The following is a 19,924-nucleotide window of genomic DNA, read 5'->3' on the forward strand; positions in this document are numbered from 1 at the left end:
CATCTAACATGGATAAGTTTATTATTGTTTGAACTTTTTTTCGGTTCCTTCGCAATTCGCTTATATGTTTCGCCGTCACTTGGCATCATTACCTTTCATCACCCACTCCACCTTGTCAGTACGCTCCAGGCAAAACACCATTTCGGGCTTTAAATATATAATTTCTTTCTGTTTAAAAAAATACCTGCTTGTACAAGATATAATACAGAAATGAGCACTACACCTAGGTAGGCTAATATTGCTCCATATCTATCACAACGTGAGTCTCGTGCCTACCACACAAAGGTACGCGTTACCCTCTAGGGCTACCGGTCTGCAGGCGGGGAGAGGCGCCCCAGGCATGCGAACCTCTGGTGGCGGGCGGGCGGGGCGGGGCGGCTGGTGTGCGCGCGCGACTTGAGCGGCTGGAGGGGAGGGGAGGAGAGAGCAGAGAGAGAGAGAGAGAGGAGAGAGCGGCCCACGGCGGCTGGCGGAGCGGCACTGAAGCGGGCCCGACGAGCCTTGTCTATGGCTAGGGCGACACGAAGAAGCGACTGTCGAGTGGGAGAACACCCGCGCAGCCAGCCGACAGCCGCACACAAGCCAGGGAGATCGACACACTCCGCTACGTAGCCTCAGAAACAGTGTGATCGTGTGGGTGAGCTATGCGAACCAAACTTCAATGAGCACTACAAGAGATACATGGAGAGCGGGAGATTCTCCAGAACGGCTAAAACTTTTCATCGAAGTGGCTAAGCATAGCTCCAGTGAAGCCTCCCCTTAGCGAAGTTCATTGCCGCTGCCACTGCCCGCGCTCCTACCCTTTGGCGGCGCGTGTTGGGGGGCACACACCCGGGGCCATCGCAGGGCCCCGTCCGGGTCAAGGTCACTAGCCGAGGTCATGTCACGTCACAGGGGGCACGGGGCCGCCCGAAGGCGCGCCGAAAGGTCGCTCCGGCCTAACATCCCGGGAGTCGCATTACTCTCACTGTAAATCACTACTATCGGTCACTGACTGGGCTGCTAGAGCACTACGAAACCCTTTGATTCAATCGGCGGTAAAACTTCAAGCGGCGACTATTTACCACGTACGTGTGAGTTTTTCAGGCCCTCGTGGTCTGGGCACGTCATTTGTAAGCATTCGGGAAATAAACGCCCTAGATGAGCTCCACCGCACAGGAATACGTTTTCCACGAACTTGAACCTTGTCTCGCCACCCCTGGATCGCACGTAGCAACTCATCGCCGCCAGCAGCGCCCCTTATGTACAGATCAGCGGCCAGTTATCCCACAGGCCCGTTCACATGCTATGTCACCGCGCAGCATCACACGGCGGTTGGCAGACATCCCTCGCACAGCCACCAGCATCCACGCAGGTGGCGACATCCTTACTGCAGGTGGCGCCACCGACACCCGGCTCAGCGCAGCTAGGTGGCTCGGCAGGCGACTACGCTAATCGCGCGCGGCACGTTATGGGACGGTACTATCGGATCGGGCCTAGGGTCGCTCGTGTTCTCGCCTGTAGCTCCTCAGTCACCCTCGGGGCGGCCGACGCGGTTTGTGGCCGGCACCCCGCACACAGCTCCAACAACAATAATATCACTCTCTCGCGCGACCTGCAGTGTTTTCATGGACCAGGCACTTTCTACCGCCGGCAGGTGGCGTGGCGCGGCCGGGAGTGGCGGCCGGCCGTCCCCCACAGCGCCCTCCTACCCGCTCCGGCAGCAAGCGCTATGTAAAACCTTACAAAATCAACAACACCAGCGACCGGGCCGGCCAGCAGCGACGGCGACCGAGCCAACCAGCCGGCGCGCGGCCCGCACATCACTCAGCCGGGCCCGACCTCTGACTTGAAGATGATGTCGGACTTGTGAAAGGAGGGACGGTGCCCGGTGCGCCGACACGCCTCCTCGGCTCTCGCGAAGTTGTTCTCCGATTTTGGCCGCGGCAGCCGGGCGAGCGCCCGCCCGATGGAGAGGTGGTGGAGGCTGATGCTGTTGTGGTGCGGCTCCGACTCCTCCTCGGAGCTGGGTCCCTCGGGCTCCTGGACGGCGATGGCGCTCACCAGCGCGTTCACCGTCCGACAGTCCGACTGCAGGTCCTCCCGGTTCGAGACGATGCTCGGGTTCTTGCCGATCTTATTTAGCCTGTGGAAAGACAAGGGTTTGTCAATATTATGGTGGCTAGTCTCTAAAGCTCCGGCGATTAGAAGTGGTTAGTGATACTGGATAATTCAAGGTGCAGACGACCAGAGGTTGGTGTTTTTATCGCGTTCTATTGTGTGTTTTCCGGGTGGAAGAAATTAATTTGATTACACCCGACTCACAACTGTCCGAGCAGAGTGAGTTACGTGAGACAGCGAAGAGAATCGGGCGCACAGTGTGCTTTAAATGGAGAAGACGAAGAAATAAGAGCACACAGATTGTTGGTCTCTGACGATTTAGTAGAGATGCTGAGACATAATTTGAAATGAAAAGAAGATTGAATAATGAAACGAGACTTTTATGAAAAGAACGATTCAATGGACAATATTGTTCAGTTTTGCTGGTCTTTTAATTAACGCCTCTAAATGCCTCTACGTTCCTACGTTTCTAGAATATCGTCCGCCGCTTTTGCTGGACTTACATAAGCGAGTTTTGACGGGAGGGAAACCTACCTCGTTCGGTAGGGTAGGATCACGACAGATGATGTGAAAGGGCTGAGACATTGAACTTAGCTGACAATCAGCGGTTCACCGCAGTGGCCTGTGGTAGAGACCGTGGAGAGTTAGGGCGCCCGGACTGCAGTGGTCATCGGCGAGACCGTCAAGGTGGGACGGGAATGTCCCGTTGGGACAGCCCGGCCTGCCCCTCAAAATGTCACCCCGGAGAGAGGATGTGTGGAATCCTATAAAGGATCTGACGCCCTCACCACGGGGTGGGCGTCAGCCTGGACAAGGTATAGTGTGGATGAGGATGAGGTTTGTTGACCTGGAGGAAAGCAAGGACGGATGGCTGTCGGCCGCCTGCGACCAGCCGTTCTACTGGTTCTGCTCGGCGGTGCAGTCTATCTGCAGGCGCTTCTACTAGTGCCATCTAGCGGCTGGATTTTCATCGAAAGCCGTACACATCAAGAATGACGACGCTGCATTGTTTTCATGCCTACTATGAGATGTTCCCTTTTTAGCGATTTTGATTGGGCATTTTTAAGACCATACCTACTGATAACCAAAGCTTGTCACATATTTTTAATCCCAAACAACCTGATCGGAATTCCGGGAAATTGACACATGTCAGATGTTTTCAACAATCTGGCATGTGCCTACGTCAGATTTTGTCACGTTCGAATCATGGCATTCCTCGCCGCGGCTTCCCAATGACAGCACCGTTTTACGACTTTAATGGGTTATTATAAGATAAATTACTGTATTCATAATAGTAATAACTAATAAGTGGGTAATTGCTTCACAAATATTTCAAATGTAAATTGGCATGATCTGGCTATACCTATACGAAGATTATTCATGTATTCATTCACAGGACTGATAATACTTGAAATCAAAGCCTTTGGGCACGTCAAAACCAGTGCAGATGAGATAAATGATCCGCTGAGCGGAGCACGCGTTTCCCCTTAATGTAAGAGAGCTCAAGCAGAAATGATAACGGTAGCACCGGAACCCATATCACCTTAATAATTCTACCAGAAAAGCCCTCACAAACAGCTGTGTCATTTATCACCAAAACGGTGCTCTTTTTCGGTCACATCCTACCGTCTCTGAGCCTGGCAGCTTCTTGAGAAATGACATAATTCTTTCGAAAAAAAAGAATGAGCTTTATGCAGCGAATTTCATACTTCCATCAGCTTTCTTTACGGGGCATGGTAAAACGTAAACTTAACGTATTTAGATACTTGTAATAGGCAGTGCTCTGTAACCAATGACTTATCCTGGAAACTATGCATGGGAACTATGGGACTGGAAAAGATGTGACGGAAATTGTGTGATAGAATGGTGCAATGGAATGGTCTCATGGAAACGACATTTTTTTTATTCTCATTAGTGGGTATCTTAACCCTATTAGTGGCAGGGGGGGTTGTTTTTATCCACCCCTCAGGTTTTTCGGGAATATCTCCGAAACCGCTGAAGCTACGATGCTGAAAGTTTCTGACTTTTCCTAAAACTAAATTGGGCTTATTCCCTGAAAATTTCAAGTTCATAACTTTACCAGGGGCGGCTCCAGAGCACTGGGAATTGGGGGTCCTATTCGTGAAGCGAGTCATTTGGGCGAAGATCACGATGCTGCACCAGTTTTACGAACAGTGAATGAAAGGTATCATGTGATAACATATACAGTTATTGTGCATCCTCTTTTGACACGTTTTTGCTATAATAGGCGGATCCAGGCGTCCAAAAAGGGGGGTTATGTTTTACCTCCCAACATAGGTGCCCTGACACCGCCTATGCATGACCAATACAATTGTAGCCGTTCTCTCATAAGAAAATTGTAACATAACAAGACCATTACCACCCTTTTTAGAAACAGTACCAACAAAAACCTTATTTACTATACTTTTTGTGTACCCCCAATCTCAATGATCTGTATCCGCCTATGAATTTTGAAAATGCATATTTTTAGGATCCATGTGAATTCCTGGTTCATTCTCTATCGATCGGCAAAAGTTGCGTTAGGATTGGTTCAGAAACCTGGCCGTGATAAACAGTCTAAAATGTATCTGCAATTTGCCCGTTTTTACCCCCCTCTACCCCCCCCCCCCCCCTGTTGACATTTTTTAATTTTTATTTTTTAGAAATGTAGATCACGTTGAGCGAAATCGAATGCCGTTTGAATTTTGAAAATCGGCCCGTTAGATCTCGAGATATCAAGGGGGGGGGGTCGTAAACAGCCCCCCTGCCACTAATAGGGGTATACCAGGAGCCTGCCACTAATAGGGTTAACGTTCTTTCTAATCAATTATAAGATCACGTAAAGTTGTCCCGGCTGGTGATCAGCCAAATTGGATGTTCTCTCTTGCATATAATTAAAAAGGTCGACGGCTGCATCGATTGTGTTGTAGAATTACAAAATTACGATTGCCAAACTTTCGTATATAAATTGGTTCGTTATTCATGGATTTTCACCGTTCCGTGCTTCTATCCTCAGGATACTGAAATCCTTCTCCTCCACCCCGCAACCCCTCTCCGGGCTGGACAGGCATCTTTATCTCATGCGGGCTGCTCCCTTGGAGCGGCACCGCTGCTCCTGAGGGAGCGCACCCCGTAGCCGGGTGCAGTGAGTGCCTTGGGGCTGGGTGGCCTGTCCTCTGGACGGGCTCAGCCCCGGCGACTCACTAGGGTGCCTGCCCAGACCAATGTCTCCCCCTAATTCCTATCATCCTTCCGGCTCTGCAATGGTCTTGTCGACCGAAAGGGCCTAACCCAACAAAACAAAACAAAACAAACAAAACAAACAATGAATTTTACCAGACTTTGTTCGGACTGAGTAACGACAACATCCGGTCAGGTCAGACCTGGTGAGAAGTTGAAGGGTAGGCTTCAGGTCAGGTCAGGTAAGCCATCAAGTTCGTTCATTTCTCACCTTTCGGCAGCTACGCTCTCCATGGTGCGTCGCATCAGCGGATAGCTGTCGAGCACGGCGTTGAAGTGCTCCACGGACAGGGAGAAGAGGTTGCAGTACGTCTCGGCCCTGACGCTGGCCACGCGGCGCGCGTTGGTCAGCAGGCAGATCTCGCCAAAGTAGGAGCCGTCGCTGAGGGAGGTGGCCACCTCACCGTTGATGGTGATGTCCACTATCCCCTCCTGGATGAAGTACATCTTGTTGCCGATGGTGCCCTCCTTGATGATGATGTCACCTGAAGAGGGTCGGCGCAGAGGTGAGATGGAGCGCGTTTCTAGATGATAGTCTTACCAAGGTCATTCGGGTAACTCTTCCGTCCAGCTTGAACCGTTTAATTGCATTGTCGAAATAGCTGCATGAAGTAGAATGGACAGCAAGTACGTATAATTCGTTTGATCCTTTGTTTCCATTGCTAGGTGTTTCTTTCAGGCTAAAATCCTTTACTTTTATGTTAAACTCATCACGAGTTATACACTACGACCCATCATCTGGTTCCCTCAAAGCAACAGGCCACTGATGGGACCCGCCTCGCCCGAAGACAAGGAAAACGTGCTAATTACAAGCGGGAGAAATGCCTACTCGTCTAAAATGCATCCCTGGACAGCAACAGGCGCAACATAATGTGCTGGTCACAATAGTGAACATGGGCTTCATATCATTGACAGTAGAGGCATTCATAAACGAGCAATTATCATTTTTTCCGTTCATGGGCAATCATGCCTTTATGTCGTGCACGTGCATCGAAGTAAAGTTAACTGGCATGCCGATTAACTCCAAAAACGTCTGCATACGATGTAATCGACAAACTGCATTGCATCAATGCAATGCATCATCTGGCTTTATCAACTAGCTTCTCAAAGCTGAGTGATGGAGTTAAAATTGTACACTGAAACATACCGTTCAACAAGGCCTGGAGCCACAGCAAAATTACATTGCATCCTTGTATACAATTGTTACTATGGAAACAGAACGACTTTGGAGACCGTCACACACAGCGTGCAGTTGATATTGAGCATGCGGATTCACCGTAATCTGACTGAGCATGTGCACCTGCAATGGACACACGCTTCAAGAAATCAGGCCCAATGCAGTGAGCTGGACAGTGCAAACCCCATGCATCTATGCGTCACCTACATAGTACATATGCTTTCATCTTTGTCATCTCAATCAATACTGATATGGCCTTCACCTACTGAGGTGAGAGCAATAAAAAGCTGTTGATAGCTCGTTCATTTCGCAGTTCCCTCATGCCATTATCCGAATTCAGAGTATGCTTCACTCAGGTAAGCTAGCGATGAGTTATTGCTAGATTTTAATGACTCTTCCAACTATTAGTTGATCTGGTACGATGTCCATCAGGGGGCGAGAGGGCGGTAAAACTTAACATATAAATGAAACCACACGAAAGCCAAAAATCGAGCGAAATTCTTTCGATGCCTCATTTTCCCTTTTCTTGTCGCTTTATTTGTACACCTCACCCTTACGCTAGGGAAGAACGATGCTTACTTAGTAACAAGTCTTGTTCCCACAATTACTTTCTTTATCCTACAATAACATTACTTCAATGGATGCTAAGAATATCACCTTTGTAATCCCCGACAGAAAATCAGTTTAGGGCATAATTCATTTGCCACCTAGAACCGTAAGTCTATCTCAAAATTTTGATACGCTACGTTTGTTCAGACAGTGGGCTGCTGGCTTCGGTTTTATATACGGCCTGGCAGTGACATATCGCGCAGTCATCAGACATCTGGCTATATATTAAAGCCTTATATATTTTCCGCGCAAAGCGTTCCACCAGTAAAACTGTCCCATTAACCGCGAAATATGTCCTACCTTCCGCTGTAATATAGCCCAAGGTTCAGAGTTATTCAGTCGTTGGTGTATCTAGTGTTCAGCTGCTGAGCTGACCCGTGTGTACCGATCTGAAAATTCGTAACCTGTCCGGAGTTTTACCAAACTTTAAGCGTCAAATATGACTTTAAAACAAATTCGAGATTTGGCATACTAATAAAGTACTTACATTAACCCGACAATTAGACGAAAAACATCTACCGAAACCCAGCACGGCAAATGCGGTGCCCATTCCTCTGACGCCCAACTTCACCGAACCTTCTACACGGCTTTCTCTGTACACCAGCGTCCTCCTCTTATCTACAGCACCCACAGCCACCCACCAAGATGGACGTGGCGCGCCGGGCGCCAATTCGTTCCGAGCCATGCTTCGGCGCGTTTGCTGGCCGACTACTCTAGACAAGACACACACGGCGCGCGGGCCCACACCAGCGGCCCGCGGGCCGGCCGCTAGTCGACCAGTCTCGAACGGCTACCAAGCGGTTAGCAGTCGGCCCCGCAGCCAAACAAGCCGCTCTGACCTGGCTGGAACACTTCGTACGCCAGCTTGGTCACCACGTCAGTGACAAACTGCGGGTCGGCGTTGGCAAAGAAGGGCACCGACGCGACCAGCGCTCGACAGTTATAGTTGATGACATCCTGGCCGAAGGAGAGGGCGTTAAACATGGCGCTGAGAGAGGTGCTGGAGCTGGGAGGATTCGGGCCAGGGATGCGGCTGCCGGGTATACCGTGGTGTCAGAAACTTACCATTCTAAAATCATGGCTTCGGAGTACAACTGTGCAAAGGTTGTGAATATATATTCCCGACCGGGGCTGGGAAAATGCGTTTTATTCACCGAGGTTTTTGTGCGGAGGACCGAGTGCCGGTAGGCACGAGGTCCGTAGCCAAAAACCGAGGTGAATAAAACTGCATTTTCACAGCCCAAGGTTGGGAAGAGATTTACCACATGCCGTAACCACATGAATCAAACGAGTCTTGGATCCCAGTTGGAACAATATCAAATGTTTCATTGTGGCTCGTTAAGATGCTTTGCGCATTTTAAGTGTTCGTTTTTTGCGTGCATTATGTTGTGATAATGACTATTCTGACCATGTTCTGCAGCAATAAATAAATTGGCATTGGAACGATACCCTTGTTTATAGTTGAAGTACGTTGACAGCAAAAGTAAGTAAACACGCAGTCACTTACTTTTGCTGATGCTGTTAGTGAACACACAATTCGTAAATATCTTCTTTGGAATTGGTTCTTCCGCTCAGAATATTCAGTAAAACTTTGTCTGGGAAAATCAAAAAGCCCTAGGGCCAAATCGTTTCCCAAATACCTTCAACATTAGCCGAGGCGGGCCGAAGTCATTTCCCAAATGCACGTGCTAATGTTAAAGGGATATCTCGGCATGTGGTAAAGGATAAGAAGATATGGATGTATTGCTTTGACGGACATCATTCATAAATCCATTTAAATAATTTGTTCAATTGAATAGTAAAATAGTTGAATTTGATGAAAAAATTGTAACGTTTTAAAAGTAAAATGGACGGGATAGGAAAGGTGACTGAAATGCTCAGAGCCTGAGAAACGTTTCTTGCTTGGTAGTTTCATCCTGAAAGCAACCAGCTACCTCCTCGTTTCCTAGACTCCCCTTCCTATGCTGTGTGCTGATATCACTGAACAACATTCAAAAACCACAATCTTCAAACACAAAGAACAATTGGTGTGCGGGCTGCGCGGCGTCAGGCCTAATGGGGCCGGGTCCCGTGTCAATCGGTGGCGAGGGTGGGCGGAGGGAGCTGCAGAAAAGTACACCAGGGTACAGTCAGCCGGTTCACGGGGGCGGGTGACAGGGGTACGACGAAAGCGGTGTCCGGAGAGAGCGACCCGCCGCGGCCGACGGCAACTCGTGGTGCTGGCAGCATGCTGAGTCGGCCGGGCCGTCGCACGGTCTTGCCGAATACCAGATTAGCGCGAATTTAATCAAAAACCCGACTTTCGATAAACTGTTATTTATACCTATCAGTGGGTAGGAAATTGTCTGAAGTTATCTGATAGAACCTTATTTTTAAGCCACTTTACCATTTGAGGACTTATATCCCTGCCGAAAGTAGACCCACGCTCCGGTTCCTAAAATCGGGCTATGGTATTGATAAATATGTCCAGTTTTCAACGTAAATTTTACGGAAGTTTCGAGAAGATATATGAGAAAATAGCATATCACCGGATAGCACAATTCATGATGAAGCTGTTTCTGCTATCATGGTAGCTTTTCAATGAATGGTTTTTGAGTTTAATGAGTTAGAACAAGAGCCCTGCATGTGTATCGTTCTCACGATAGTATTTAATAAAGAAGTTGACAAATGTCAAAATGGATAAAAATGGATATGACGAATAGGGCATGGCTGAACTCTCCGCACCTTTCTGAACATAAGCGAGCAAGTTTCAGCTGCCAGTTTTTGCCTATTTGCCGTCAACTCAGCTTTGAACATGTCTAGTCGGCCGCCCTATGTGACCTGACCAAGGTCGGGGGCGGCGCGGCCGGACAGGCTCCAGCCTAATAAACTATCTCAAGCACACGAAATCGTGATTTCATGCACTCCTTGCAAGGTCCGATGCTTCACCTATGCATTGTTGGTCTTACGTGACGTCATTTATGACGTCACTAGGGTAATAAGAGTTTTTCGTCAATAACTCCCGATTAAATTGAGCTAGCGAGTCGAGAAAGCCACCAATGGACTCAGGAAGACTTGCTGAATCGAATGATATGCAACATGACCTCCTTCAACCAACTTCGTGATCTGGAGGACTCTGACCTGACCTTGACCCACGGTCAACACCTTAAGTTAACTTCAGCCGAACAAAAAGTATACCATTCGACGCGCCTGAGTGAGGCGAACATGATGATGCCAAAATTGCGGCTCTGCGGCATTTTTTTCGCGAAGTTATTAATAAAAAATGAATCCGCGCCTGGGTCACTTGACCTGACCTCAGAGGTCACAGGTTGGCCTAAGACCTTAAAATCGGATACCAGTCGCTGCGTCTCGTAACGGCGCACACGCTCGTTTTTTCCGCGGGGCTCTAGCTCCATCAGGGGCGAAACAGCGACGGGGGTCGTACCAACCCCCCCCCCCCCTTCGGCCGGCGCGTATTTTGAAAACCAATAAGTCCGGCGAGGGGTAAGTGTCAGTTTTGGAACCAGAGAACCATTTTCAGTGGATCCGAGCAGCGCTGGGATTAAATTCGCGCTAAACTGGTGTTCGGCCACACTGTGCGTCGAGCGGGGGCGCAGATAGATAGAGAGAGGGGCGCGGGACTGGCGTGCGCGTCGGTGGCGGGCGCGCACCTGGCTGGAACACCTCGTATTTCAGCTTAGTCACCACCTCGGCCACAAAGGTCTGGTGCGCGTTCATGAAGAACGGTACGGATTCCACCAGGTTTCGGCAGTTGTGGAAGCATACCTCCTGGGCGCGGCACACGGGTGGTGATTGGTTAGTCGGAAGGGCTGCAGCGGCACCGCCCCGCTATTTTCTGTGTGGATGAAATAATCAATAAGGCGTGGTCTTCTTGTCCGCTGTGGTCTTTGTCTTGCAATTTACAAAGTAATTGTTGCAGCAAGTCGTCTTGCCAATTAGAGCAAGAATTTCTTTCCTGACCATTGGCGTAGTGCAAATCTAGATACTGCTTGATGTATGGAATGCATGGATATAAATTGAACATCTTTTTACAATCACTATAACCATGAACATTAACAACAAAAGTATGATACCTATCTTAAGACTTCATAGCTTGTATTTTAGTTTATTATACCTATAATTTATGCCTACACCTATTGTAACCGATCAAAAGTATATCTTTAAATGACTACTGTACGATTACAGTTGCCTAGTGACCAATTGACTGATAACGAAGTGGAGCAGGGAAAGCCGAAAATGCTTGGTGTTGTCTTGATAGCGGCATAATTCAGCAAACATGCTAAAGAATTAGGCAGTGAAATTTGTGATGTCCACAAGACATGGGAGGATGGTGTCAGGAGGAAGGACGAATTTCAGCAGTCATAAGATGAACATTTTGGAGAGATACCTAAGACTGACAGTTATAGCTCAACCCTGTTTCAAAAAATGTTCCCTCTAACAGTGCTAGATAGGTATTTAGTACCAAATGTGCATATGTAGTCATGAAAAAATAAAGAATATAATTAAAACGATTTGAAGCTTATCGTCAATTTAGATCAGGGTTTCCTTAAAGTTACACAAAGACACGATCTGCCCGATAGCCACTCAGCTTCTTCCTGGAAGAGCGAAAACGTACTGCAAAACGAAAATGGCACAATTCATACGAAACGTACCACACTCAGTACGAACAAATAAGAGAGCGAGATAGTAGAAACGAGATTATACATGGAAACGGCCGGACCAAAGATTAGATACAGCAGTAGGAACTACTCAACGTTACACATCTATAGAATCGAAGCGAAACGAATAAACGCCCATGGCTCTATCGCCAGTGGGAACTGAATGCTCTGGAGTTTCTGACTTACCTCTCGTAACCGCTCTGAGAGCTCCCCGAGAATCATGTCTTCGTCGAAGAACTTGCCCTGGTACCGGTGCTCAAAGTATTCGGCGATTCTCTGCCGAAGGTCGCGAGGCAGCTTGCGGTAGCCCATGTACTCCTCCACCTGTTTGACCTGCGGCGGGACACGGGACCGGTCTCAGAGGGCTGCTAGGGTCGCCGCCAGGTGGCAGGCCTGTCGCGGCCGGGGGCGCTCCTCCGGCAGGGCTGCCCCCCGCCGCGGCGGAGACAGCGCAGGGGGCCGGCCGGAACAGCGCCGAGACAGCGTCCCGACACACGGCGCCGTGCCAGCCGGAGACGCCAGTCAGCCGGCGCTAATGGCATTGTGGTGCCGATCGGCCAGCTATGCAGCCGGCCGCCGGCGAGTTATGTAGCTGAACCAAGCTCACAAAAGGCGACCGGCAGGCCAATTTTCACACTACATCGGCGCCACGTTTGACATGCGAACCGGAGACGGTCCCGCTGAGCTGATCCGGTGGCAAATGCCACCGTAACGCCAAGGCCTTAATCACCCGCGTCGGATGTCACTTTTTCTAGTGATGGTTCTCCGAGCGAATGCACATGTTGCAAACTTCCGGAATGGTTGTCATATCACAACTGATAGTAAGTGATCTCGGAGCAGTTCTTCAATAGGGAAAAGGAGAACGCCAAAAAGGTCGCTAAGGTTATGTTACACCAAAGACAGCGCTGGTTTGGGTGAGCATTAATCAGATTGCGCTTCAAGCCGGCATTGACAATAAATGAAAATCGTTTTAATGTCCTGCTGTCCTGAGAACTAAATACAATAGACCTCTGATAGATGGTTTATAGTTATGCTGCATATAAGTTACCTAATCTTATATGGCTAAGAAACTAAATAATTACCTACATACTTATTCTAAAAGCTCATAAACGTCCAGAATTGGCTAAGGATGGGTAGAGCACTACCATTTTGCTAAAAATCGCGACTAATCTAATTATGTGTTCACAATTTTCTCCATCGTGTTTTACTATCAATATCTACACTTCGTCTGTATACCACTTGAAAAAGTACAATGACATGAAATCAATACAAAAGTACACTTCACTTTTTACCTGAATTAAACAGTTTTTATTACTTCGCTTGTCGAACGTCAACCTCCACATATGCTGGCAGAATCCTCCTTGCTTATAATGGTGACTTAACAATACAAAACAAAACGACAACACATGTGTTATACATGTAGCATGTGAGTCAAAAGGCTTCTTCCGCAATCAAATAACCACAAAGCTAAAAATAGTTTGTACGGTCTATCTTACAGGCTCCTGGGCCACGTGCAACGCAAGGTAGGCGACGTTCGATAGAACGTAAAAAATAACGACGAAATTACTCCAATCATGTTTTAGGCCCGGTCAAATGTCAAGTCACAAGAAGCCATCAAAGGTCAAAGTTCACCAACTGCAACAATTTTAAGCAAATCGGCGCATACTTCGATATGAAATAGAGCTATAGCACCGCGAAAAGGGGCATTAGATAGTCCTTTTAACGCTCTATCTTAGCAACGCTGTCCAATTTGACCTCAGATCAACGGTTTAGCCTGCAGATCCCAGATGCGAAGGGCATACTCTGCCAAAATAGACGCATTTGCGGACTGTTTTTCTGCAATAACCTTTGAATCAAAATTCGCACGAAAAAAAGAAATTTAACGGCATCGTGTTCTCCTCTCCCAGACGCGTCGATTACGATGTAGTTTGACCTTAAGTCAAGTTAAAATTTGATCTCAGGTCAAGGTAATTACATAACCCATAAAGGTCGTGATGAACATCAGTAAATCCGTAGCGTTGACCCGAACTAAGACGTCCTCACTCCTCATCGCTCTAGCATGCCTACATAGCATGTATATCAAAAGTCATTGCCGAAAACTGCTGAAGACCTTTTGTGACCTGAGGTGACCTCAGGGGTATAAAGAGGGGTCACGGGTGCATTTTTTAATTTCAGTACTTTATTTTTCCCTGTTACCAGATGTTTCAGTGAGCGTAGTATAACGCTCGTCCAAAGGAAGCACAGTTAAATTGTATCCCAATGACATAATAGACAGATCCCAAAATTGACCTGACTATAAGTCACCGACATCAAAATTATGATTTGAAAGGTTTTACTTTTATATATATATTAGCTGTTTTCACGACGGCCTATCTGGCGAATGCAACCTAATTCTCACCAAATCTGCATCTTATATTTTTGTTAACAAATATCTTCATATATTAAATTCATTTCAGTGTTGTAATCGATGATTATGTCTGATGATATGACAAGGCAGGGATGCAAGCAATTAGTGAAACCCTAGCTGATAGCTACAGAAATACACTGGACCTAATTTGACCAAATCCTTACCGTATCTCATCTCACCTCATCTAATCTGCATCAAATGTGTACCAGATGGCCATGGTGAAAACGGCTATTATCACCCTTACCATTCTTTGAAAGTTAAAAATAAATCGGTCAGTCAGTGTACATACTTATTGCAAGCATTGGAACTTCCTTAGGAAAGGTCACTTGACGTGACCTGATGACGTGATCTTGAGCGACTTGGGTCTGAAATTTGTACAACATGTGTAATTGTGCATCAAAGATGCATCAGAAGTTGTGCAAAAAATGGCGGTGCTTCGCGCCGCTGTTTTTCAGATATTTGCGAAAACTGCAAGGGGGTGTTCAAACACCCGCGGCAGGGTACGGGCCAAATTCATTGCAATAAATCCAATTCCATACGCTACTATTTGTTGAGGCTTTTATCTTACACAGCTCTAGCAGTCGGCCATTCAGGTTTCTGTAGGAAGTTGGGGCAATGCCGGAGTTGGGGCAAAGCCGAAATTCGAGATATTTCTAAAACTGTCCGACATGGATGCCACGTCTCAGTGATGCTCTGAAGCTTAAGTGACTACAATTATCGCATGTTTGTTACGAGTCGTCATTTGGAATACTTCGGCTGTGAGGGCGCCAAAAGCGTTTTCAAGGTACGTTTCCCTTGTACTACATGCGCCTTTGAAGCTGCATTTCTTACTCATTATGCTACCGTTTGTCTGGCCAATTCGGTCAAGTAATCTTCAGCATGTCTTTGCATAAGTGTGCTGCCTATTTGAAATTTATACAGCACGTTTAAAAGTTATGGGCCTGCAAATGAAAGTATGGCTGGCTGGGGTAATGCCGAAAACGTGCAATTACGCACGTTAACCCGCGCGGGGCTGGGGTCTCCAGCCGAACGCGCGGGGCTGGGGGGGGGGGGTAAATTTTACCCCCCCCTGTTATCTCCCGAACTAATGGTCCGATTTGGAAAATTCAAACGCCAATCGAAAGCTCTCATCACGAACTACTAAAAACATGTACTTAATTTAAAGTTTGAGGTCAAGGTCAAGGTCAGGTCAAGGGTACAAATTGCAAGTTTCTACAGTATCGGCCTTGCACCGTAGTTGCCGAAGAATGGAGTCATGGACTGAGACTGATCGCCCAAAACGTGTTCTTAGGCTACCAAGACAATATTCGTTGCATACAATATCATTCAGAGGTCAAGGTAAAGGTCAGGTCAGGTCAGGTCAGGTCACCAAAAAACAAAATATAGAAAAGGGCATGTGCGACACATGTTTTATGGGTCTTTTTACTCATAGAATTCAATAGGCACACTCAATAAGTGATATGGACCACCTCTGGATGAATTTCAGGTCGAGGTCAGGTCAAGGTCAGGTCAAGTGAGGTCGAATTTTGAAGTTGGTTGTTAAGGCCTACAAAGGTGTCTATCTGATGCAGTTTTTCACGGCGAATCGAATGGTGCTATTTTTGTTTCCGTACGAGGTCTAGAACTTCCAAAAAAGTCATTTTTCAAAAAATTTTGTGTGTCGTGACGTCATAAAATTTTGAATAACTCCCACATTTTTGAACCGATTCTTCTAAAATTTGGTATGTAGGTGTACATAGACCGCTTCTCTGACATATATTCCGGTTTTTTCGATAGACTCAAAATTTTGGATTTTATAATGATTTTCCCAAAAAAGTCAGTTTTTTGAAAAAATTTAGGCCAAAATCCAAAATTTTCGAAAAACCGAGATAGCCATTTGATAGACAAAGTAAAATTACGTATAACCTTTTTGTTACGTCTTGATTCCTTTAAAAATGAAGATGTTAGCGGCGTTTGAACTTTTGCCGTTTTTGAGGCGAAAATGGCGAACATGACGTCACTAAAACTTCAATTTCTCAAAAATTTTCCGACGGATTTCGCTCAAATTTTCAGGGAACGTGTCAAATTGATGTAAGAAAAGGTACTGAAAGTTTGGCGGCGCTGCGCGCCGCCGTTTTTGAGATATCGCAAAAATTCGCGAGGGGGGGTAAAATTTACCCCCCCCCCCCCCAGCCCCGCGCGGGTTAAAGCACGCTACGTGGACTTTACTGCTGTAGAATAGCAACGCGTATTTTAAGTCAAACAAATTACACTTTCAGCCGGCACAACGGCCTGTTACCTATAAGGAATGATTTACCTGGCATTTTCTTATTATATCACACAATTATAACTTCCAGTGTGCACCAAGCGTCCTCAAGCTCTTAAAACGCGTGTCAGCTTTGATGAATTTTGGATAAAGTTTGAGATAAATTGGCAAAACATCAATGTCGGCATTCCTCGTAGATCATTTATCCCATTTTCGGCTTTCCCCGCAGTCCGGGGCAACGCCGAAAAAGTCAGTTCTTTGATATTTTTAGTTTTTGCGCTTAACGGTATGCGAATTCATCAAATGCGCTTGGCATGTTTGAAAGACAAAAGACTGGCCTCTCGAATGACGCCAACAAGAATAGCTTATGTTGTCTACCTTGCGTGCTACGGGCGTCAGAAAAAAAGTATTCGGCGTTCCCCCAACTTCCCCTATGCTTTGACACCTAAAAAAGGCTAAAGTACCTTGCGTCCCAATAATGACTGTAGATTGAATTGAATTTTATTTGATTTTAATTCAGCTTCATTTCATGGCTGATTTCGGTACACTACTTTGTCCCACGGCTTAACAATATCCAGTAAGAACCCAAGACCTCCGTGTGATAATTAATGAGCGTCGCTAATTACCAAAGTTTTGTTGTAAAAACAAACTTGGAGTGACGTATTCATTAGAACGGAATAAGTGCAGGGTCTCGAGCGCCACAATTATTTTTGTTGACAGCTTTGCCGATGCCAATGTCCGATAACAATGGGTGATTAAAAGTTTCCCACCTCAGTTTCGCTCGGTCCCGCCTTTAGATTTCGCCTGGTGTATGCAGGCCCCGCTACCAGGGCCGGCCTGCGTCTATCAGCCACCAGTACCTCCATATCCGAGCATTTTTCGCGGCCCACGTGGCACCAAAGTGGCTGTAAATGACTCTGAAATGGTCTGCAAATGGTACGGCGGGCGTGGCGGCGGCCGTCGAGCGTCGCGGCGCGGCCGGCGGCGGTGCGGGCCGGCGCGGTGCGGCCGCCCCTCGGGCCATTCACGGTCTCTCGTCCCGGCCGCTACCAGAAGCAGATAGCCACCGCCAACGGGGCGGGCATCGATAATGTCCGCGGTGGTGGCACATTAACTGGGGCGGTCGGCCGCTCTGCCGTCGGCACCGTCCCGCCCCTCTGCCGGCGCGGGGGGGGGGGGGGAAGCAGGGGGCGGGTGGGCTGGCCGGGGAGGTTCGAGCGGGAGTGACGTTGTCAGGAAGAGACTTGCCGCTCCGGTCAATGCCGTTTTTTGTATCGGGAGCCGCGTCTTAGTCGGGCTATAGCGAACGAAATGCGAGCAAATGGCGATTGAACCTAAATCCAGAAGGACAACAATGATTGCTTTCAAAGGAGTTCTTGGCATCTGAGCCAAGTTGGCAACATAAAAAATCTGCAACTGAAGCTTACACCTAATAAGTTACGGATAAGTGAGCATTTGACGAAACCATATAGATGACATGAATGGTTTCTACGGGCGAAACATAACCAAAAAGATTCCGAATGAATTAGCAAGAAACATTATTTTACGTATAAACTCCAGAGAAGAAACTTAGGTACAGTGGTCATCGTGAGACAAATACTGATCATTGATAATTGATGGAACGGGTAATAATCGCGAAGAAAGTTGAGGTCATTATCACAGCCAAGCAGGCTCCCGGTAGCAGCTGACCTGATGTGATAAGGTTTAAGTTTTATGTAGTAGATACCGATAAATGGCTCGGTACAAAAAGTTAACTACCTACCTAACGTGAGCTTTTCCCAAAGGCATCAACCAGTTGTTCTAGGGATCCTTACTGAAAAATGGATAAAAGTTTTGGAGATATCATTGGAATCAAAACACAAGTCACACATTCCTACTTATGGGTGCTCTTCAGAGTGATGTGGTATTCAGAAAAATAGAAACCCTAATACAGGTGGCTAATCACCACTTGCTAAAAATCGCATCAGGAAACAAAACCATTAGGTCGCAGAGACAATTTGGTGAGGTCCCAGCCACAGAGGGGGTAGGGGGAGAGGCAGCGGCAGTCGACCGGCCAGCAGCTGTCGTCCAGCGGAGGTCGTCGAGAACGAACCACCAGCCGCGCGCGTCGACCGCGCCTCGGTAACCATGGAAACCGAGCTGGAGATGCAAAAACAATCCTGCAGCTAGTTGATTCGACTGGCCCTGTCGCAGAAGCCAGTGTATAAAGCCAGTGATATTATCACCAACGACATCTGACGGATCGAGCTCCGGACATGAGCAATCAATTTGTGACCAAAGCGGATGACAAATCGTCCGTTTTCGGCGGGTATATAACCGGCTGAAATCGGACGGGTGCGGTCGTATAAAGTGACGAGATATGTCCCACGTTGAGCTGAAAGATCAGTCTGAAATGGCAGGATTTTTACTCGCAAATGGCTTTATGTGAACTGAATTACTTTCACACAGCGTTTGTAACCCCCAAAGGTAGAGATTGCATAACTTGCATGTGGTTAACCGTATTAACAGACCAAAACGAGTTTCGAAAATATCGTCTTCAGTAGGTCTTTTTTCAAAAAGATATACTCGAAACGCGTTTTGGTCTGTTAACCCGCGCACCGACGGGGGTCTGCGCCAACTTCGCACCGACGAGGGGGGCGGATGACCGCCCCCTGAGATCTCGAGAACGAAGCAAGATAGCGACAAGCGGTAAACGGCATCGGATACGCACGGCCAAGATCTACAATTTTTACTAAAGTCATTTTCAGGTCAGGTCAAAGATGACATCACAGGGGTCGAAAAAGTCAAAATGGCGGCGCTAGATATGGAGAGAGTTTTTCTCGAATAACTTTCGAATTAGTCAAGATAGGAACAAACTAAGGGCATCATCGTGATCCTCTCGTCAATCCGCATCGAATGATATATATGTTGACCTCGAAAGGTCAAGGTCAAAGGTTGACCTCAGGTCACGTGACCTCGAGGTCATCATGTATATCATTCGATGCGTCTTGACGAGCTGAACACAATGAGACCATCCACGCGTCTGTATCTTGTTCCTGTACGGAGTTATTGGCCAAAAACCTTTGGTGACCTTTGATGACGTCACATGACCTCACAGCTGCCCAACAGCAAAACAGACCTCAAGGTAGTGAAGGTTGATCGTATATGAAGTCATGTAAAGTATATGGGGCCATTCCGACCCGTTTTAGTGGTAAAAACAGGGAGTTGATTTTTCCCCCATTGACTTATAATGGGGAGGTCGCGAAATTGACCTGACCTTAGGTCACCGATATCAAAATTCCGAGATATACAAATTGTAGCTACTGATGACCTAATAACATCCTGCGACTTTCAAAGGCCTCCGACATCTACTGTAGCTGTGGCACGGTGACAAAGTTGCAAACAAGTGACTTGAGGTTGGGTCATTCAAAGTGACCTGGTGACCTGACCTTAAAAGGTAGGAAGTTCAAACTTGCACACCATGTGTAAAATTGATGAGGTTATAGTCA

At 47.3% G+C, this 19,924-nt stretch overlaps 1 protein-coding gene across 7 annotated transcripts in view; it reads right to left on the reverse strand.

The window, feature by feature from the left end:
* Positions 1–182: 182 nt before the first annotated feature.
* Positions 183–19,924, reverse strand: part of LOC122386468 (potassium/sodium hyperpolarization-activated cyclic nucleotide-gated channel 3-like) — a 54,954-nt gene continuing 35,212 nt past the window's right edge. For all 7 annotated transcript variants that reach the window (XM_043375693.1, XM_043375690.1, XM_043375692.1 and 4 more), the window contains 4 exons: positions 11,971–12,117; positions 7,966–8,083; positions 5,552–5,825; positions 183–2,125 (listed from right to left, as the gene is read on the reverse strand). In XM_043375693.1, coding sequence (XP_043231628.1) covers positions 1,807–2,125; positions 5,552–5,825; positions 7,966–8,083; positions 11,971–12,117 — 858 coding nt within the window. In that variant the 3' untranslated portion in view covers positions 183–1,806. The remainder of the gene's footprint in view (positions 2,126–5,551; positions 5,826–7,965; positions 8,084–11,970; positions 12,118–19,924) is intronic.

This window comes from Amphibalanus amphitrite, unplaced genomic scaffold, assembly GCF_019059575.1.
Source record: "Amphibalanus amphitrite isolate SeventyFive unplaced genomic scaffold, NRLGWU_Aamphi_draft 000252F_arrow, whole genome shotgun sequence".
NCBI lineage: Eukaryota > Metazoa > Arthropoda > Thecostraca > Balanomorpha > Balanidae > Amphibalanus > Amphibalanus amphitrite.